General features: G+C 34.5%; 3 protein-coding genes across 3 annotated transcripts; all 3 read left to right on the plus strand.

Moving 5' to 3' along the window:
• Positions 1-2,398: 2,398 nt before the first annotated feature.
• LOC120266448 (CBS domain-containing protein CBSX1, chloroplastic-like) lies at positions 2,399-7,404 on the plus strand. The gene is made up of 8 exons (XM_039274077.1): positions 2,399-2,800; positions 3,427-3,514; positions 3,590-3,654; positions 4,008-4,056; positions 4,410-4,462; positions 6,618-6,733; positions 6,824-6,881; positions 6,964-7,404. The coding sequence occupies exons 1-8, from the start codon at positions 2,594-2,596 to the stop codon at positions 7,033-7,035; spliced, it is 708 nt and encodes a 235-aa protein (XP_039130011.1). The 5' UTR covers positions 2,399-2,593; the 3' UTR covers positions 7,036-7,404.
• Positions 7,405-9,611: 2,207 nt separating this feature from the next.
• On the plus strand, positions 9,612-18,430 carry LOC120266883 (polyadenylate-binding protein 2-like). The gene is made up of 9 exons (XM_039274532.1): positions 9,612-9,861; positions 10,965-11,083; positions 11,210-11,866; positions 11,959-12,036; positions 12,107-12,196; positions 13,783-13,914; positions 15,406-15,582; positions 17,595-17,798; positions 17,956-18,430. Exons 1-9 carry the CDS (start codon positions 9,612-9,614, stop codon positions 18,199-18,201), a joined length of 1,953 nt encoding a protein of 650 aa, XP_039130466.1. The 3' UTR covers positions 18,202-18,430.
• A 345-nt stretch (positions 18,431-18,775) lies between these two features.
• Positions 18,776-21,988, plus strand: LOC120267871 (protein CREG1). The gene is made up of 6 exons (XM_039275544.1): positions 18,776-18,960; positions 19,455-19,490; positions 19,604-19,805; positions 21,170-21,248; positions 21,370-21,487; positions 21,683-21,988. The coding sequence occupies exons 1-6, from the start codon at positions 18,791-18,793 to the stop codon at positions 21,711-21,713; spliced, it is 636 nt and encodes a 211-aa protein (XP_039131478.1). The 5' UTR covers positions 18,776-18,790; the 3' UTR covers positions 21,714-21,988.
• The last annotated feature ends 767 nt before the right edge of the window (positions 21,989-22,755 follow it).

Below are 22,755 nucleotides of genomic sequence, written 5' to 3' on the forward strand. Positions count from 1 at the left end.
TGCAATTAATCATTTAAAGTACTTGTTTTTATTTAATTAAATATATCACTAACACAAAAATGTTATTTCAATTTAATCAGTATCATTAAGTATCTAATTTAAGTAATTTATATTAATAAGTAATTTATGTTAATTAATATATTAATATATTGTTTGACATATTAGTTTAGTTCTTTTGCATGGAGGGAGGGAAGCTGTTACACGATGGATGACATATTAGTTTAATTTTTATTCTAATTTTATATTTTAAAAAATAATTTCAAATAATTTTTATCTACATCCAAACAGTTGGATGAGTATATTTTCATATAAAATATATATATGGTTTATTGAATTAAAAACATTCTATTATTATATTTGAAAAAATACAAATAATTTTTTAAAAATTTGATGTTTTTGAGATTTTATTAAATTTCGCAGTTATAATGGGAAAAAAATATTCACATTACACCTGAAAATGTAAAATTATGTTTGGTTTCTCTCATTTATCTAGGTTTATTGTATTTTAAAAAAAATCTAAAAAAAAAAAATATAACTATATTATAAAGGTATATCTTGTCATTATCTAGTCCACTTTAAAAATAAATTAAAATAACAAAACCATATATAATGGTTTATCCAGTGCGCATATAAGTTTATCATACCATATATTTTTTTTTAACTCCTATCGATGATAATATTATATCCGTCCATATTCTACTTTATCCACCAAACGAATCTAGATTTTAATCCAGGGGTAATTTTAAGATTAGCATACATCAAATGACCCATTTTAGGATAACAATAGATGAGTATGCATTTGTTTAAAAGAAAATCATCGATGCAATCTACATGCTTTCCACATTTTAGAAAAACACTCTTTAGTACATGAAATAAACTCATTACTATTCAGTTATTGCGCCCTTAATAATTGTAAAGATACTAATTATAATCGGCAAAAATTTTCAGAAAGTCACTTAACTTTACTGTGATATTAATTTGATCATCAAAGTTTAATTTGAATCAATATAGTCATTATTCTTTAATTTGTTTTCACCGGCTGGTGACTGGCCATATTCCAGTCGCCCTTTGCTTATGTGGCACCCGAGAAATTGACCAGCATGCTTACTTGGCCAGAACTTGTTAGCGGGTAAATTAAAAAAAAAAAAAAACTTAATGCCACATGTGTTTGAAGTCTCCACGTCATCTTCATCTTCTCACTCTCTCACAGCGAGAAGAAGAAGAAAAAGATGATGATGATGATGAGAAAAACACTAGCACTCAGCTCCTTACTCTATCTCCCTATTCTTACTGGTAATCTACTCTCCTTATACTCCTGTTCATTTACATTGTTTTTTCCAAACATTGTATCTACTTCTTCCTTTCTTGTTTTTCCTTAGTTTCAGCTCAAGAAGAGCATGAACTCTTTGTCAGTGAAGTAGACCTTATAAAACTCTCTTCCATTGCTAGCATCCCAAACTTGGGTTAAAAATCATGTTTTGAACCACTCCTTGTCAACCAAAATCACCACCATTGTTGTATCAAAAGGTCTTCTTTGAAACAAAGAAGATGAACACCAATGGAACTTAGTCTTGCCTTGCATGAGAAATCGCTACCATTCTCTGCTCAGATTGAGTTTGGCTAATGAAACCAAAGTCTCCATTGCCTTCTCACCTCAATCCTTTGTCCTCTAGAGCAAGTGCTAGTCCTTTGAAGAAGAGAAAGTTATCATCTTTGAGTGTGCCTTCATTGGGTAGGGGGTCCTAGGCCATAATCCTCCTCCATTGTGAGAGCATTTTAGTGCTTCAGTCCTCCTCCATTGCGAGAGCATTTCGGTGCTTCAGAAGACCTCACGATTTCATCATCTTCCAAGGAACGCCATTGTCTAACCTCATGGTTTCAAGTGAAACAGAGAAGATGAAGATGACGTGGAGACTTTCAAACACATGTGGCATTAGTTTTTTTTTTTTAATTTACCTGCTGCTGATGAGGACTGGCCAGGTAAGCATGCTGAGTTGGCGATTCTCAGAATGCATGGATTTCTCAGGTGCCACATAAGCAAAGGGCGACCAAAATATGGTCAGTCACCAGCATGTGAAAATAAATTAAAAAATAGTGACTATATTGATTCAAATTAAACTTTGATGATAAAATTAATACCACAGTAAAATCAAGTGATTTCCTGAAAAATTTTGCCAAGTATAATCATACAAGTCCTTCTTCCTTTAAATTCCCAATTTTTTCAACAAAACCCAAAAAAAAAAAAAAGTAAACATTTAAATTGACAATCCTACCCATGCCAAAATAATAATAATAATAATAATAATAATAAAATACCATCCATAACCTCAACGTTGGCGGATAAAATCTCCACTAATATACTCCTTTGAAAATTTAAACAAATATCCCAAATTTAGATAGACACATCATTCACGAGGCGCTCGCCAATCACGACTCCTCCTCCTTCTCCTTCTCCATCTCCTCTTCTTCTTCCTCTCTTTGAACCGTCTCTTCGCTTCCATTCCCTTTTTTCTTCTTCGAGAGCGACCCTGGAGACGTTGAGAAGAGGTATATAGCCAGGCGAGAAGGTAACAAGGCAAGCAAACCCTTGCCCATGGATTCTTTACTGCTTTCCGACTCCATCGTTTGCCCAAGGCTTGCGTCCTCATCTCGCCCCATGCTTGCCGTCGCATCCCGATGCACTGTGGCCCTGTCGATGATCCGGCCTCCATCTGTCGTCGGATTGAGCTCCGTTTTGCCTCGCCGGCCGCCTTCGTGTGTGGCCCGTGCTGGGGCTTTGATGACTGGTAGCCCTGTCTCTGTGAGTCTGTCTTCTCTTCTGCCCAGTGCCATTATTTTTCTGTTGTTTATTTGTGCTTTTTTAAGTATCAAAGATGCGAGTTTGATGCTAGTGTACTTTTTTTTTTGTTTGTTGGCTGGGGATTATACTGTTCTTAGTTTTGCTTGTGATTGGTTTGTAGGACGAAAAGAAGTTCAAAATATAGTATTGAACTGAGTTTTTTTAATAAGATCTTGAAGAATAACCGCTGACGAAGATGGGCCTTATTCAAATTATATATTATTTTTTATTGTACCTTTTCAAACTATCCAAATATATTTAAAATGTAAGGCAAGCCAAAATCATGCTTGGTTTGTAGTTTCTGATATCAATTATGTGAGCTAGCTGCTCAATTTCGTTGCTTTATCCCGAGAAGTGATTCTGTGTTTTAGTCATGCTTGATTCCTAGAAGGGAAAGAATGTAGCTAATTATGATATTCATAAGATAGGCTGGAACAAGCTTTTATATATTTATTTTGAGAATATGCTTTGGCTGTTTATATTGTAAATTGTTGTGCATTCTATGCTTTATTCGAGTTTAACTTAAAAAATAAAAATTTTAACAAAAGAAAGGTTTTTTTTATTTACTTATGTTCCTGTTTGTGTAGCGCAATGGTTCTGCCTTTACAGTACGTGATTTTATGACAAAGAAGGAAAATCTTGTTGTAGTGAAGCCGACAACTAGTATTGATGAAGGTACTAGGAATTTTTATTGGGCAGATCCTGCTTTTTGAACTATATTTTCTTATTATGGCTTGTTCTGGTTGACAGCATTGCAGATGTTAGTGGAGAATAGAATCACTGGTTTTCCTGTCATTGATGATGACTGGACACTGGTATGCCTTCTGCTTTCTTTGGGATGTCTCTTTTTGGGTTTTTCCCTTGATTGCTCTGTAAATTTTCTATGCCTAATTCTTCGGTACGATCTATTGTATTAATCTTCTGGTTAGTATCATTAGAGTTTTGTGTGCCATATCCTTTTCTTTCCATGGCAAGTCATTATCTTCCAGCTATCCCCCTACTTTGTAACAAAGAAAACAATTTGGTTATTCACCTTGTTGTTTTTATTTTTTGTATATATGCTCTTTTTGACCACTCAGATATTTTTCTCTTCTTGTTCTGAGTATGTTCTACTTCCATTTTGAGGTTAAACATTTAATAACAATATTATATTCATCTTTTTTCTCAGGTTGGTGTAGTTTCTGATTATGATTTGTTAGCATTAGACTCCATCTCAGGTTTGTAGTAATACTCATCTCTCTCTTTCTTCTCTTCAGAGGATTTAATAGATGGTTTGTGTGATGCTTGCCTAGCTTCCTATTTCATTGCCATATATGATATTGAATATAAGATCCATTTCATTATTCTCCAGTTCTTAAACCGTTTGGTTTCAATTTTTATTATGCATGATTGGTTGAAGTTATTGAGAAGTCTGAATTCTTATGGTTCTAGCTTGATAAGATTAGGATTTTATAGAAACATCTTTGTAAATTTGATTTTTATTTTTTTATTTATTGTAAATTTGTGATTGTATTTTTTTTTTTGAGCAAATTCTGTATTAGTTCTTAAAATTCCATTCTTCTGTGATTAGGTAATGGACGGGCTGATACAGGCTTGTTTCCTGAGGTTGATAGCACTTGGAAAGTAAGTAGTTCTTTTTCATGTCTAATTCAGTGTTTGATCATCATGACATCCTGTGTGTGTTTACATGCATTGTACTAGCTTCTTTATAAAAAAAATAATACATGTTGCTTTATTTGTAAAATTTAGTTTTCTTCATCTGATCATATGCTTTTGTGAACTTTTCTTCTTAAGCAACACAAATATACATGCAAAGGTGTTCACAGGAAAAACAAAAATCACCCATTGATGATAAATTATTGATTTTAAGCAGTCAGAGTCTCCCTCAAATTCCTTTCCCATGCAAGCGAAATGAAAAGTAGCGTCAGTGTTGTTTCCTTTACAAAGTTGGTGAATATCCAAATGTGTTGGATACACCAATGATTTAATTTCCAAATTATTACCATTTTATGATGCTCAACTCTCGAGGGTAATATTAAGGTGTACACTTTGTTGTGAATATTTGTGTATTAAACAAGATACCGATATTTCATAGCCAAAAATAATAAAAAATAATAATTAAAAAAATCCTCAACTTAATTATGTATGTGCTTTTTTGTGTTACATAGTAGGCATGTGTCAATTTGCTGTGTGCTGTCAAAGAATGCTGCTCACATATCTTGAGTTAGTTGCTTCCATTCTCCAGTTCTTACTCATATGCTTTGCTGGCATCAGAGGAAAAAAAATTGTTGTGGCTGAGCATCTAGCCACTAGATAGGGCACTCTCTTATAGACTTCGTGATTAGTTTTTGTGGTCACTCCCCTCTTTGACACCTGAATCACTATGGCAGAGATTGCCTGGTGTTGTGTTTGGATACCTGAACATATGATTTTTCTGCTGCTTTTAGAAACCTAGCACAAGCACAAAGTAATGGCTTTGCAACTAGGAGAGACTTGAGAGGCAAGTCTGGCCAGCTCTCTTTTTTCTTGTTGTTTTATGTAGATGAGTGAACATCTACCAGTGAACTAGTTTCTTTCATTTAGGATAGTTACATTCAAAGAATGAAAGTTTATTAGTTTCCCGCATTTTGTGGCATATATATAAGACAGTTTTGGATCACTGTGTTTCACTACTTCCTCTTCTGTAGATTTTCAATGAACTAGCTTCTTCATATCATCAGGATGATCTTTGTGTTTCTTTAATTTTTGCTCTGTGAATACCATATTTGAGCATCATGCTAAATTCTGAAAATTTGGCTATGGAGGCTCCATTTGATAAATAGTGTGGTTTCATTATTAGCTAAAACTTCTGGTTTTAATATTTTTCACATTTATAGATAAGTGCTCATTTATCTTGTGGAGTCATTGAAGATTTCTCAATCCGCTGACTAATTTGAGTTCAATGTATTCCCTTTCTTGATTAAAGGTCTTTTAGTAGCACGTGAAAAGGTTGAAGAGACTTATGGGAGATAGCTGGATTCATATATTTTAACATCTATTGAAAAGTAACCCTGTGATCTTGTTAGTTCTTTCGCCATCTACTCATTAGTAGAAGTGCTACATGTTTTGTTTTTTTACTTCCTCAAAGTCATGATCTAGCACCACTCACCAAGTTTGGAGATTTTTTAATGATTTGAAGAGATAACAAAAAGGATACCTTGTCATTATTTTGTTTGGATTAAATATTGTAGTACATGATAAAGATAGTATATCTTATTTGCTATTTGTGAACTTCAAGTCTGAGCTCGGTGATTTACTTAAATCTTGGCGGAACAACAAGATAAAATTCTCTATTATTGTCAAAATTGTACCCATCAATGGGATGCTGGATATTCTCTGACTCCTAACTGGTAGAGCAGTCATCTGAACAAAACCTTGTATTTATAAGTTGCAAAAATTCCCCGAAGTTTTTTGTCTGAAAACTTTGGTCTTAATGAATTGTCAAGGGTGGATTGGCATCCTATGTTTTTTTCCCAATTCATTGGCATCAATCAGTAATCCAGTATTACACTTTTGAGCACCTCACCCTTATGAAATTTCTAATTCATTGCCATCTATCAGGTTTTGAGCCTTGGCCTATAATCATTATTTGTTGCTTGTTTGATTGGCAAAATTTCTGTTTCTTTCCCTTTTAAATTTAATACTACTCAAATCAGTGTAGTCAGTCGTACTTTTTGTTGCCATGTTAATTAAAATCCTCATCTGTGCTCATTCTTCTACTATATTGGTTTTGTTGCAGACATTTAATGAGATTCGGAAACTTCTTAGCAAAACTTATGGTAAAGTCATTGGCGATGTGATGACCACCAATCCTTTGGTAGTTCATGAGACAATGAATCTTGAGGACGCAGCCAGGTTCTTTCTGAATTCTCTGACGTCGCAACATTTTTATGGCCATTTTGTTTTCCTTCTGATAAAATGCTAAATTTTTCCCCCATTTTTTAGATTATTACTTCAAACTAAATACCGTAGACTTCCCGTGGTTGATGGTGCTGGCAAATTGGTAAGACTACAACAACATCCGCTGCTTCAAGGTCTAATTGTATTCATTTAATTCTTATTATGTTGTCCATTCTCATTTCAAGGTTGGACTTATAACAAGGGGAACTGTAGTTAGAGCAGCGCTTCACATACAGCGCGGAAGTTCCCAAACATAGGCTGTGATGCAGTCTTCAGCAGTCGATGTTCGCGATTACATAGAGAAATACCATAGTATTATTCAACAGGCCAAGATATCATTTAATCCAATTAATATGTAGCTTTCTCAAACAAGCGGAGCCATTCTGTTTATTTTCTCGGTTACTATTAAGACCTCTCCATTGAAATAGTGTGTATATGGTATAGTTTACTTAGGAACTTGTTTCTTTACCTTATTTTTGGATGTATTCTATGTTCAGCTTCAATTTACAGAATGGAATTGATTAGGAATTGTCTTTAAGGTGCTTCTAGTTATTTGTAGAAAAATGATGTGCTTTCAGAATATATTTTCGTAACCAATTGCGAAGTTACTACAGTGATTGATTTCATAGAGAATTTTGTTGAAAAAAATGTGATTTACTTTAGTGCATTTGATATGTTTTTATTATTTTGTGTGTTAGTGTATTCACATGGTGAATTTTTAGTAGTTATTAATCCATCAAAATTGATTTATTTTCATGTCTGTATGTTTTTTTTAAGAAGATTGTTATGTTTGTAAAAAAAAAATGATTTACATGTCAATCATATGACGTGGCCGGGTGAATATCTTTTGGTCAACTTTAGTTAATCAATTGATGTGTCATCTGACGTGATAGTGAGACATCATTTCATGTACTTTATTTGTTATAGAGGGGCGCTGTAAACTTTATTCTGTTTTGTTTTCTCACAATTTGTTTAAAAAGCTGTTTAGTGTACTTTCATAAAAATTACATATTATTTATAAAGAATTCGTCAGAGGTTGGTGAAAAGGTTGTGATAGAGTGAGACAGACTCAAATCGGTATATCGACAATAACAAATTAGCGGCACTAAATTGTTACTGTTTTATCACAATCAAGGTTTTCAATCCTGAACCAGACATCGGAAAAGAATAGGGTCAAGGAGTTTAATCAGGTTAAAACTGGATCAATAATTTTTATTAAAAATAATATAATTTTTAATTATATATAATTAAAAAAATTTAATATTGAAAAATAAAAAATAAAAAAAAATAAAAATATGATTTTTAAAAATTTAAGCCAATATTTTATATAAATAAATATTGAAGTACACATTAAAAATGTGAAATACACCAAATAATATAAGAATAAACTAATATAAAATTAATTGAGAAGCATAAAAATATTCACAAGAAAATACACAATTAAGAAATTCATAAAAAAATTAAAATTAAAATATTCCCTTGGTCTCTCCCTTCCTTAGTTTTATAATTTTACATTATAACCCAAACATTAATATATTATAAAATAAAATAAGAATTAAAAAAAATTGGTACAAACCCGGGTTGATGACCCGGCCAGGTCACAGGTCCAATCACCCGGGTTGCCGGTTCAACCCCGGTTTTATTAAAATCCGGTTTTATATATTGAACCGGATTGGTTTTAAGGCTGGGTCAAAGTCAATCTTATCTGACCGCCCGATCCAGTCTGGGTCTGAAAACATTGACCACAATAGAACAATACTGATTATATATACTGTTTCGGCAAGAATCTTATTTTTTTAGTAGTACGAATGCGGAATTGGCCTAAAAATTAGAGAAAAAAAATTTAGTTGTTGGATTCAAATACATAGACAAAAAGACGTTATTAGGTTTGATTTTTTTTTTTTAATAAAATCAATAAATGATAAAACAAAGAATATATAAATAAAGAATTATACTAATTATAATAGTTTAATTGATCTTTTAAGAATAACCCCCTATTATATAACTTTGGAAAGTAGAATGAGAAGTAATCTTCACATATAATTTATACATGGGATCCAAAAAAGTGCATTGTAATAGAGATTCGAACTCGAAACTTCTCAATCTGAAGTATAGAAAATAAATTATATAAAATTGCAAACTTATTTATATGTATATATTTTAAAAGTTCACATTTACATAAATATTTTCATAAACGAGGAGTGTATATCCCCGTTGAAAAATATATATTTACACATACCTCTAAATAATTAAAGAAATTCCATTACATATATAATTTTTAAAAAAATTTCCCATAATAGACATGTACTATCATAAAAAAAAAACAAAAATTCAGATATTTCACATTACCATCCATGAAAAAAAAAAATAAATAAATCCCACATTATTAAAAAAGAAAAAAGATAACGGACAACACTACTCCCTGGCAATCACCCGCGGCAAAGAAGCAGTTGCCACGTCCCTTATCCGTAACGGCAGTCCTTTTACCGTTACCAGACAATCTCAGCCCCACCTTCCCCATCCAACGGCTGTCATTCTCTTCGTGGTCAGTTTAGGGTTTCCCACTCGAGTTTCGAGACGTATATCACTGTGACGCGGTCGCCGACTCTACACCGCTGTGCCACTGCGGTATCTCCCTCCTCTTCTCTTCTATCGCCGCCCTTCTCTCCAACTCTCTCCGATCTCATTCTTGTTATTCCAAAAAATTTCGAAAAAATGACCTAGAAAAAGCCTCTCATTTCCTCATTTTCAATCTCATTTTTCTGATTTTGCTTCAAAGACTAGTTCTTGATCGTTTTTGTTGTGAAAGAAGGCGGAAAAACAAGGAGTAGAGATGGCGCAGTTGCAGGTTCAGCCGCAGGCACCGCATTCTGGTACTGGCCCGGCGGGCAATGGCGTCGTTGGCAGCCAGTTTCCGACGACGTCGCTGTATGTTGGAGACCTTGAGTTGAATGTGACGGATTCGCAATTGTTCGATCTGTTCAGCCAGGTCGGCCCCGTGGTGTCTGTTCGTGTTTGTAGGGATGCTAACTCCCGACGCTCGCTTGGTTATGCGTATGTGAACTATAGCAACGCCATGGATGGTGAGTTGTTGTGTCTGGTTGGATTGAAGGTGAACAGAAGGTGGAATTTTATTGATTCGTTGTGTTTTACTTGTTTGTTAATGCGTTCTTCTTTTGTTTGTGCAACTAAATGTCTGTTCTTTTCTTGGATGAAAGTTTAGTTTAGAAATTAGTTTCCATAGATCATCTAACAGGATGATTAGGTTGGAGAGAATACTTGGACATGGTGCTTTTTATGGATGGTCATCATTACTCTTGACAATGCAAATGAGGTGAAAATGGTAGGTCTAACAAATGCTTTCCTGTATGACGTGATAATAGCTTTTAGTAAAATTGAAGAGAGACAGAGTAATGGTGGATTTTGGTTGTATACTTTGTTGTTTGATTTCTGTTCTTTTTTTTTTTTCCGCCGGTGCTCAATGTTGATGCTTGTTTATGGTTGCATATCTCATCATGCGTCAATACTATGTTAATTTTGTTTTTAACTCATCTTTTGGGCCAGTAGTCATATTTAAGATAAATTTGGAAACTTACCTCTTTGGTCTTGTTTAGGCTTTGTTCAAGATGTGTGAGCGACACTTAAAGATCTAATATTCTCTTGGTTCAGTCTGAAATTTGTGTAACTCAATGTTTTATTTGGTTCGGTGAATTTGATCTTGGCACTTCTATTTAGAGATTTATGTTATGAAGTTGCATATAGAGATATATTTGTTTGTTTTTTTTTCTCTCTACTGAGAATTTATTGGTCATATTTATTTATAGGTTCATCTGAAATTTCAAAGATTCTCAGCAAGAGAGAAATGCAAACTACTATCATAGTCTCATAGTCTCATAGTATTATATTGAATCGGCGGCTTGATTTTGTTGGGTCTTGAGTTATTTTTTCTGCTTCTTTTAGTGAGGCATAGATCTGAAAGGTGTAAGTAAGCCGAGACCACCCTATGCCATGTGAGCATATCTTTGTAAGTATTTTTCATGTAAAGAATGAAAGCTCTCATGATTGGACAATGGAATACATATTTCATAATATTGAGCAGTTGGTAATAAGATGCATAATGCAATGTAGAATGTGGTTTTCACCTATCATTTCTCATTTTGGTTTTGTTTTGTTTTGTTGTGAACAGCATTGAGGGCTATGGAAGTTTTGAACTTCACTCCAGTTAACAATAAACCTATTCGAATAATGTACTCAAACCGTGACCCTAGCAGTCGCAAAAGTGGGGCAGCTAATATATTTATTAAGGTATTTATCTATTGCTTTCGAACAACAATTTTTTCCCTTTCTAACTCCTGACTAAGGTTAGTTATTCATTTCTTTGGTTTTTATCAAGTCTATAATTCTAATACCTTGTTTGGGATTATCTTGTAGAATTTGGACAAGACAATAGACAACAAAGCTCTTTATGATACATTTTCTGTGTTTGGCAATATACTCTCCTGCAAGGTTGCTATTGATCCAAGTGGCCAATCTAAAGGGTATGGCTTTGTTCAATTTGATCAAGAGGAGGCTGCACTAAATGCAATTGAAAAACTCAATGGCATGCTTCTAAATGATAAACAAGTCTTTGTCGGGCCTTTCCTACGTAAGCAGGAAAGAGAGAATGCTGCAGACAAGGCAAAATTTACGAATGTTTTTGTTAAAAATCTCTCAGAGTCTACAACAGATGATGATATTAAAGAGGCTTTTGGTAAGTTTGGCAATATTACCAGTGCAGTAGTAATGAGAGACTCTGAAGGCAAATCAAAATGCTTTGGATTTGTCAATTTTGAGCTTCCTGAAGATGCTGCTAGAGCAGTCCAGGAGCTAAATGGGAAGAAAGTTGATGATAAGGACTGGTATGTTGGAAGAGCACAAAAGAAATCGGAAAGAGAGACTGAGTTGAAAGGCAGGTTTGAGCAAAGTATTAAAGAGGCCGTGGATAAATATCAAGGTGTGAATTTATATTTGAAAAACTTGGATGATAGCATCAGTGATGACAAACTTAAAGACTTGTTCTCTGAGTTTGGTACAATCACTTCATGCAAGGTACTGTTGCTAAGAGTGTAATTGTGTTACTGACATGCAAAAGCTAAATCTGTATAGGTTGGTATTAATTTCAAAAAAAAAAAAAAATGTAGGTTATGCGGGATCCAAGTGGTGTAAGCAGAGGATCTGGGTTTGTTGCTTTCTCAACGCCTGAAGAAGCATCTCGAGCTGTAAGTTGTTCCCTTGTTCATTTCAGTGTATCTCATCAAATGACACGTTTTTGTATTCCCCTATCTGTAGCTTGCTGAAATGAATGGCAAAATGATTGGTGGAAAACCTTTGTATGTTGCACTCGCACAGCGTAAGGAAGAACGTAGAGCCAGACTCCAGGTGAGAACAACTTTTAGTTCCCTAATCTATTGCCCTATTTTAACAACTCAACTCGCCCCATAATTGGACTCTGTATCTTTGCGGCTGTGCCATATAATATATCCAGTGTTAATTGTCTGCATGGTTTTCTTGTCTTCCGATCCTTTATTTTTTATGTTTATCTTTGAGTCAATATGCAGGTTTGTCTCATCTGGTTTTCTTGAGTTTTTCGTTATCTTTTTTAACTGTATTTTGTTGGCTTTCTTTCAACTAAAACACTACGCTGTTTGGATTGCTCTTATCCCTTGGTGGCATGAAGTGTCCTCCTTGTAATAATTTTCTTTGGTAAATACATTATACCTTTAATTCTCATTGTCATTGTGGCTGTGCCATTTGAAGCTTGTGGTTCATGATTTAACAACAAAAAGCTGGTTTCGATCCATTGGATCTTTGATTGGAGCTTTTACTGCAATAAGTTACACTGTACCAATGTCCATGTTCTTTCACTTCTTGGAAATGAAATTGTTGGCGAGTATTCTGAAAGATTTATAGCCCAAGTGTTGTGACCAGATAGGTTGTAAGTGTCATTATTTGGAGCTGTTCCTCTCAGAATTTTGTTATTATGATCTGGTACTTGTTTTGAGTTGTTGGTACTTGGTGCACTATCGAATTGTATAAACTACAAATATGGTACTATTTGTCTTCTCCCTTTTCTTAAATCCATTTTTCCTATGTTCAAGATTAGTAGTAATGCCACTGAGTGGCAACATCAGACTGAAGTCGTTCATGATCAAGTTTGACACATTTCAGGATCTAGTCAGCACTTTTTGATTTTCTCTCTCTTAAGTTTAAAAATCTAACCTAGTGATAGGTTGCTTTCATTATCACTTGATGAATACAAAGGATGTCCTCGGGCCACAGTAATATTTTATAATCATATTGGGCCTGACAGTCTTGGCTTCATCTGTTCACTGATGAATTAGCTAATTCACATCGCCTGTTGTGCAAGGATCATTGATTATACAGATCACTAGTCACTAGATAAAGTAGTCTCTGTCCTTAAGTTGCCTTGGACTTGGCGAGCTATAAGTGTTCTGGGGTACAGAAGAAAGCTTGATGGTGCTAGCCTCATTCTGTTTTTCCAGTGATAGGACTGCCTTGTTTACCTGATGTTTACTTGCTAGGGTGGATCAATTTGTTAGATTGTAATTCAGAATTTTTAAGATTGATTTGACAATCTCACACGTTTTCGTTAGCCTATCGTATGGTGTGCATTTTCTTTTGTTGGCTGATATTTAATGTATAGAATAATTGAATTCCATATAGTTTGGATCTTTAATATATCGTCTACTTTTTAATTGAAGATTCAATCATTATATGTTACTGGTACTGTTATGTAAGCTTTCTTTCATTGTCATCATCTCTTCTCCACTGCTATTCTGTTCTCTTCATTGTTATTCTATCTCAGCTTAATTAAAATAATGCAGTTTAGGATTTTTCCTCTAGAGAATAAGAATGCCATTAAAAATGCGCACTAAGACTTATGTTGCATAAAACTCCATGATTATTGCTCATCGGATAAATTTGACTGCTGTTTTATTGACCAGGCTCAATTTTCACAAATGCGGCCATTAGCTATGGCACCTGCACCTCGCATTCCGATGTATGCGCCAGGTACGCCTGGTATGGGACAACAAGTATTTTATGGTCAAGGCCCACCTGCTCTTATCCCTCCACAGGTATTTTCTGTAGTTTGTTTGAGACTTTAAATTGACCAACATTGTTATCATCTTGGGGTCATTGTTTTTTGTCTTATCTTCCTATACAGCACATACTTATAGGCTTTGGTCTCCTATATTTTGAGTGGGTTGCAGGACTGCTCTTGGAAAGTGGATATTGGTTTTTAGGGCTGACAATTAATTTTTTAACTTTAAGTGTGCTGTTATATCTAGTTTTGGATGCTGTGAGTTTTTCAAGTTTAATGTTCTTTTCTTAAGGTGAGAGATGCGAATGAAGGGAACTTTGCCACTGTGGTTGGGTTTGTATCTTTGTATTAATTAAAGATTAGTCCAGTGTAATAAACAAGAATTTTGGTGGCCAATTTCATGTCTAATGGTATGTTTTACCTTAGATGTTGAAAGTAGAAATTTGGTTAGAAAGTGGTGAATCATCCTATTTGTGTGATTTAAAGGCAAGTAACTCATAGAACTTGGACATCTTGATGGATGCTGATGTCGAGGTGTTAAAAATGAGTCAGTTATTGACAAAGAGAGAGTGGCTCATGACTGAATTGCTTCTTTTAGTATGGTCAATTAACTTATAAAAACTTGCTCTTTGAGTGAGGTCAACAGTTTGATGAGTGTTGGGTGCAATATGCTGGCTTGTTTATTTTATTTTATTTTATTTTTTTATTTTTAAAAACCTTCTTATGATGATGTGGTTTATAAGGAGGTTAAACCCAATTTTGATGGTGTATATGTTGTAAAAGGTGTTATGCACAGAAGGTTGAACAATGGTTTTTAAAATTGGCAGGAATTAAACTGTCCCAGGCAGGGATTTACTGATTCTGGCCCAGCTTTTTGGTATTTGTCAGAATGACTGAATCACAGAATGTTGATTACATTTCAAGCAAATAAGTGCTCTGTGAGGGTTAGGAATAGGATGAAATAAGTTATAATTTTCAAGCTTTGGTTCTGGTTGGTTTTGAGTATTGGGGTTGGTGTTATGCATAATTGGTGTGGGGGATGAGTTCAAGGGGGAAAAATAGGTAATGCCATGATTAACTTGGACTGATCAATGTGGCCATTTAATTCTGAACAAGGATTTTTGAAATCTTCTACTTGTCTGCTGCAATCTTTTTATCACTGGTGTTTGTACCGGCATTGTGTATTAATGATTGCTATTCTTTCATGTTTTTGTTATTAATGTTTCTTGAAGTCAATCTTTGTAAAGGTGATGAAGTACCTGTAAGAAAACTGTGAATTGCCATTTTGTGTGTTGATAATTGGCTATTCTTTCATGTATTTGGCATCAGGAAGATCTCCAATTGTCTTGGAAGGTCTTGATGATTATCAGATATAGTTTACATCTCTACGTGGGCATTAACACTGTGCCATGAGGAGAAGACCTTTCTTCTGTTAACATTGTGCTAATACTATTTTGTTGTTTGGAAACACTGAGCTGTTTTGAAGTTAAATTGTGGATCTCATACCACTTGTTCATGTTTACAGCCTGGATTTGGATACCAGCAGCCACTTGTTCCTGGGATGCGACCAGGGGGTCCTATGCCAAACTTCTTTATGCCATTAGTCCAACAAGGCCAACAGAACCCACGTCCAGGTGGTAGACGTGCTGGAGCCGGTCCTGTGCAACAGACACAGCAGACTGTACCACTACTTCAGCAACAGGTGAATAATCTTTCCTGTTTTGTCCCTTTGAGTTACCATCCTTCATCTATAAATGAAGTTGGCATAAATGGGGACTTGCATCTGAAACCTTGAAAAGATGTGGTAATTGTTGACTTTAGTAGTCACTAGTTATATAGTTTACCTGATGTGCATGAAGAATTCAATGTTTGGGAATGTTGTTCAACGATGGGATTGGATGGTGCAGACTCTAATATCACACAAAAAAAAAATTGTGTTTTTTCTCATGGGATTCCATGATAACTATGTCAAGATTGGTTTCTTCATGAACTTAAGTACCCGCTGTCGTTGTCATAAAAGTTTGAGGCGGATGTGTTTGTAACTTCATTTAAAATTTGTACAATGAATGGCCTGCATAAGGGTGAAGTTTATGTTCTTCTGAGATATATAATTTTAAAGGGCTGCATTAAGATGTGTGAAAGGTCATCCTCCATGGGGCATGAGAATAAATCTGAGCTTTAGGCCTCTGCTCATTTAAAGGAGACATTTAATGCAGAGCTGTGTTGTAACCTGAAAAGTCTGAACCTCGAGGATAGAGATTGGATTGAGTTGATAAAAGGTGTGAAGATGGTTATCTGAATAAGGAACCTGTTTTGATCTTCTATTGTGAATCTAAAATTAGCAATTAGGGTTATAGATATTTACCAAGCTTATTTATTATAAATATTTCAAAATGTGAAATTTGGCAATGATTTCAAGTCCCGGCATAATCTTAATGAGGGTTATCAACCTGTTGGTTCATGCTGAATTTGATTGCTATTTTGGTGTGTTATATTCACTTTGGTACAATAGTTAGTGTTGAGTTTAACTATTTTATAAAATGGTAATATTGTGTGGAACATTTCTCAAATTTAAAGAAGTTATTACATTATAACGGTCCAATTCACTTTTGATAGCTATGAATTAAATTGGAGGTCTAGTTACAAGAAAAAAGTGGATTAACTTACCACTTAAGCTTATCTTTCATAAAACTTATGTTTGGACTATAGGTGCTGGACTTTTCCATCTCAGTGGAAATCATCAATAGAAGGTTGGAAACTTGCATTCACTTGGAACTAATCATTTACCTTATCTTATAGATGTTAGATTTTTAGAGTTGATTTCATTGCTTCAGCTGACATTTCAGTTTTCTACTTTTACCATTTGTGGTGCAATTATATACAGGACAATTTAGAACTTTCAAATTATAAATAATGTTCATGTGAATGATCATTATTTACTTATTTGTTCTATGTGCGATCTTATTTTGGATTCTATTGAAATTTCTTTGTTGTTTTAGTGCTTTTGTATTCACTTAATCAAAAAATTAATGCGTCAAATCTTGCAAATATTTGAACTTATGTTTCGATTTTGACTATTTTACAAAATGTAAATTTTAAATATATTTACTTTTAAAACTTCAGTAAGTTTTTGCTGTATATTACAAGGTTTGATTCACTTGTGTGATGGGTGAAATGACTTAGTGTAACAGTTTCAAAAGTAAAATAGGAGCACATTAAAACTCTCACCCCATTGAACTTAATTTTGAACCTTAGAGGCTGCAAAGTCTCACTGAAATATCATTAAGGTAGCCAGGTAGGTAGGTCAACTTGCTTTCATGTGGAACTTATCATTTATTACAATATCATATGGACAGTAGATTTTCAGCTGATTTCATTGACTAACAGGGTTTTTCAGTTTTTTATTTCTAGCAAGTGTAGTTTGTTGATATACAATGTACAACTATAATTTGCAAATTATAAAGACCATATGACTTCATTTTGGTTGCTTATTTGTTCTTCATTTGTGAGTGCTTTGGAGAATGTTGAAACAGTATATGCATCAAATGTAGCAAATGTTGCATGTGTGTTCAAGTTAACTCTTTTATATAATGAAATATATTATATATGAAATAAATTCCAAGCTTTGGCAAGATTTTATTTTGTAGTGGCCCAATTCACTTAAGAAAATAAAACTTTTGTTGCATACTTGATCTGTGCACTTGTATATTGCAGATGTTTCCCAGGGGGGGACGTGTTTACCGTTACCCTGGTCGAGGCATGTCTGATGTTCCGATGCCAGGTGTAGCTGGGGGAATGTTATCCGTTCCTTATGAAATGGGAGGCCTGCCAATGAGAGATACTGGCATGTCGCAGCCTATTCCTATCGGAGCATTAGCTTCTGCTCTTGCAAATTCTTCTCCTGAGCAGCAGAGGACGGTATATGCTTTTTCACTATATTGAATTTAAACTTTTTTCTTCTTAATGCCTTGAACCAACATCATGTACTGGTCAAACATTATCGGCAATGCACAGAGCAAGTTCAGACTACACACTTTTGCTGACACTACACTCGGTTTCTGCTTTTCTGCTTTAGATGCTCGGAGAAAATCTATATCCGCTTGTGGAGCAGCTAGAACCTGAACATGCGGCCAAAGTGACAGGAATGCTCTTGGAAATGGATCAGACAGAGGTCCTACATTTGCTGGAATCCCCAGATGCTTTAAAAGCTAAGGTCGCTGAGGCCTTGGAAGTTCTGAGGAGCGTCACACAACAGCAACAGCCTAATGCTCCTTCCGATCACCTGGCTGCACTTAGCTTGAATGATGGCATCGTTTCTTGAGTTCATAAGAGTTTTTTGAGTGTTAGATTGGAGCGGTTGGTTTGACACTGTGAGCGAACCTGTCAGTAGTGTTGGCTCTGAATTTTTGTTACACTGTTTTTTTAAGAACTTGTACTGATGATTGGGGTTGTGACTAATCTGGTAAAAACCACTGAATCATTTTGGCACTGTTAAAGTAGCTTGTGCTTACTAACCTATTTATCAATTTACGTTGGTTGGAAATTTTCAAGTGAGTTACCAAAAAATTTCTAAATCACTGTCATTTTCTCTCTGAGAATTTCCCATTTAGTGTGTATTCTGAGTTTTTCTTTTTATGCACTTATATATATATATATATATATATTTATTACTTTATCATTATAAGCAGGGTTAAGTGGTTTCCTATGTCAAGACTCTGAACACCGCTTAATTTTTTAATATAAATATTAACTTAATTAGCAGAGAAGTAAGAGGGTGATCCAGTAATTTTACTCATGAATTCAAAATTAAAAAAAAAAAAATCTTGGATAAATTTGCACCGGGGCCCACCCTATTGCTTTATATCTACTTCAAGTTTGGAAAAATTTTCAGAAAGGACGAAGAGATTGGGATGGAATCTTTCATTCGTTCATTCTTCTTCTTCCTCTTGGCCTTCTTCTTGCTATTCATCCTCCAATTCCCACCTTCCGTCATCGGATCCTACCCTGGTAAGCCTGCGCCATCTGACGCAGCTGCCACAGCTCGCTGGCTGGCGTCCCAGAACTCCTGGGGCGTTCTCAGGTTCGATTGAGATCCATCCAAATAATAGTTTTCTCTCTGCTTACTGTTTCATGGTTCCTTTTGCTATTAATCCATCATGTACACTTAATATTCTGGTTTTTGCATTGCTTTTGATCATCGTTTCATCTTGTGTTTATGTCTGTTGTTAGAATTGAGTGGCTGCTTACTGGCAAGCTTTAACAGTTTTCTGATGCTCGTTGTCTCTTTTGTGGGTTGCATTTGTGTAATTTATTTTTATTGATAAGTATAATCATGCGCTATTATGTAAATCATCGTTCAGAAGTGGAAAAGAAAGAGTCTCTTTGTATTTCTAGAAAATTCAATTTTTTTTTTTTAAAAAATTAGGATGGTTGTTTTCACATGCTCTCAGATTTCTTGTGGTTTGTAAATTAATAAAATAAAATCAAAATACATCTTTGAGATTGTAAGTTGGAATAGTTCATTAATTCTCACTGTGCTTTCCTGATTCTATTTGCCCTTTTTTGTTTCTGCAGCACCATTTCAATTGATTTGGAAGGAGCTCCATTTGGGTAATTTGCCATTCTCATTAGTGATGTATCTAGATTGTTGTCAATATAGAATTTAACTGGTTTGTCATGAATGAGTTGTTCTGACTACGTTGGGTATTGTTACTTGTATGCAGAAATGTGGCTTCATTTAGTGATGGATTACCAGGGGAAGGCCTTGGCATCCCCTATTTTTATTTGACAACATTGGATCCAACTGCAAGAGATGCGCAGAAAGATGAGAGATCATCGTTTACTATTAGCGAGTTTCCAATTGGATCTTGCGGCATGAGAGATCCTGAGAACCCTGCTTGTGCAAAACTCACTCTTACTGGAAAGGTACGCATTTCATGATGGGAATAGTTAAAAAAAAAAATAAATCTGATTTTAGGTGTGAAGTTCATTTGGTAATATGACTAATGTGTGTGTTTTATTGGGTAATCAACTTTTGAACATTCCAATCCTTTCATAGACAGATTTATACATGAAGGTCTGCATCATCCTAAGGTTGTATTCGCAGTGAATGCTTTGTTGCTGGTATGTTTTTGAACATCTCCTGCCAATAATCCTTGAAATGGACATTGAATGAGTTTTGGCGGACAGGATTTCTTTTAGGTTAAATTATCTCACATTTGCATAAACACCCTTCAGGTTTTCTTTTGTGTTGAGGTGTAAATTGACCTATCTTGTATGCGATCATTTGGTCAATTGCATAGTAATGAGAAAATGGAACTCCTCAAAATAATGTGCGTGTTCAAGGTCGGGTTGCTTCCAATCATCCTAAGAGGTCAGTAATTTTAGCATAATAATTAAAGAAGCTTAATTAGTTGACATTGTATATGTCACTGATTTGGCAAATAACCTTTTCACATCTTTTGTGTGTGGATTGGGCAAGTGGCATCATAATCTAAGGTTCGATGGTTTCTATATAGCTTTGGTAAATATAGTACTTAGCTTTTGGCCACCTTCCTATTGTTCGTCTTGTCACATCCCTCAGTCAGTTTCATGCACCTTTGATATACCTTGCCACAAACTTCATTTCTCAAATATTATTTTGCTTCTATGAGGCAAATGTCTTTCTATGGAAAAGCTTAGGTAGAATATAGTGTTCACCACATCTACTGCTCAATAATTAATTTTCCCATGTCACTTTGCCCAAGTCTTTGCCATAGTTGTCGTTTTCTTTGCTGTTGGAGAAGTCTTTCTCATCCAATAATAATGAATAGTAATTAACTTTCTTTGCGTTAAAACTGTCAATTCAATACAAGACATTCTCTTCCTTGCCAATGCCTACACTAAACCATAATATTGCTACCTTGAGTGGTGGGCAAACAGGCCTTTCTTAACCATTCTAGAAATGCATTCAGTTCTTTCCAAGTTTAATTTCCTTTGCAAGAAAAGTAGTTGAAATTACTTTTGTGTCAATTAGTACCTGGAGATTGTCAGGTGGTTGTGTGAGTAAAACTAGCTGCGATTAATCATTTGATTATTGTTAATGAAGAAATTTTGAAGTTTATCTTAAGTATTGGCTCAGTCTGACAGTTCTTATTTGTTTTCCTATGAGCCATGGTTGGCTACTATTGCGTAGTGGTTTGTGTTTCAAGTTCCATCAGCTGAAGATGCTGCAATATGGAATATTTTGATGTTTGTTCTCCATATCTGATTTAAGTTGCCTGTTTTTGACACAATCATCGATATCACAGCTGAAATTGGTTGATGTCCATTCTGCTGAATGGGAGTTTGCGAAACTAGCACTTTTCTCAAAGCATCCTGAGATGGAAAGTAGGTTTTACATTGTCTCTATTCTACTAGTTATCAATTCTAGATCCTGACTTTTATACAACAAAGGAAAACTCAGATTAAGCTACTTTTATGGTGTCGCTTTTGCTATTTGTGGTTGCAGGTTGGCCAGAAGACCACAAGTTCCAAATATTCAAATTGGACATAGAGAATATATTTCTGGTTGACTGGTTTGGTGGTGCCAAGCATATCTCTCCAGCTCAGTACCTTGACTATAGCATGTGAGTGTAAATTTGTTGTGCTTCCATCATCAAGCAGATAGAAATCACCAAATTTTAATACTTAATACTTTTAAGCCTGGAAGACAACCAAAAACAAGAAGAAGTTGGACTTTGTTGTCTTATAAAGAATTTCATTAAGATTATTCAACTTTTGAGTGTATTTAATGAAGTTGATGAGCCTCTAATATGTTGCAGGAATCAAGATTCCTTAATGTCCCAGGCATGAATGAAAGCTTGTGTGTGATATAAAATTGTTCTCACTACTTTGTCATCATGTACATACAAGACTCTGCATAAAAACAAGGATTGTTGCAGGAACCAAGATCCCTCAATGCAACAAGATTCTACTGTCTATTACCATAAGCTTGAATACTATATTCCTTGTAGTTTGCTGTGTAAATAAGAATTGTTGATATTATCTGAGCTTGTTGCTCAAATAACCAGTAATGCAATATGTGGATGCTGTCTTACATTTTATTTTGAGTTTTACTGTGATTTAGATGTTTGGTCTGTTGGTTTTGGGCAGGTCCATTCAGAGAGATCCATAATTAAGTCTTCTTTTTCCTAGGTGAAAAAAAATTCAATTATTTTTACTCCATCTCAATTTGATATGATAAATTGAGAAAAACAAAGTAGTTGTTTTGTTGTGTTGGAGGAATAATTAGATTTGTGATTTTTTATTAAAAGATACAAATGCATATTTTGTTGGGCGTAAATCACACAAAACAAATTGTTCATTTTAAATTTTTTTTTTATAACCATAGAGAAAGTCTGACCTTCTACTTGGGTGATATTATTGATTTTAGTATGTTTGGTGAATTTATATATAACAAATTAATTTTATTTAGGTGTGAGCAGAGACCGGAACTAATATATAGCATCACACACCCTTGTGTCGCTGCTTAAAGCACACAAATTAGAAAATAAATTTCTGGTCTTGTGCACGTACTGTGCTTATCACATTTGTCATAATATATATATATATATATATATATATATATAGAGGGCGCATCTACAAACATTTATACATTCAAAATTTACAAATGCTTTTCACATTTGTCCATTGTTCAATGAACAATATTATTGTACTTGTAAACAATAGCACAATAAAAAAGTGGATGTATAGTATTTTTTATCTAAATTGTTAGATTGTGATCGTCACATTAACTCAATCAATTTGAACCGATCAATCTTATTTCCACCAACACTTATAGGAATGAGAAAACAAGACACCATCATCATCAACAACAAAAGGACACTCTGAGCGC

Source organism: Dioscorea cayenensis, chromosome 8 (assembly GCF_009730915.1).
Source record: "Dioscorea cayenensis subsp. rotundata cultivar TDr96_F1 chromosome 8, TDr96_F1_v2_PseudoChromosome.rev07_lg8_w22 25.fasta, whole genome shotgun sequence".
Classification (NCBI taxonomy): Eukaryota; Viridiplantae; Streptophyta; class Magnoliopsida; order Dioscoreales; family Dioscoreaceae; genus Dioscorea; species Dioscorea cayenensis.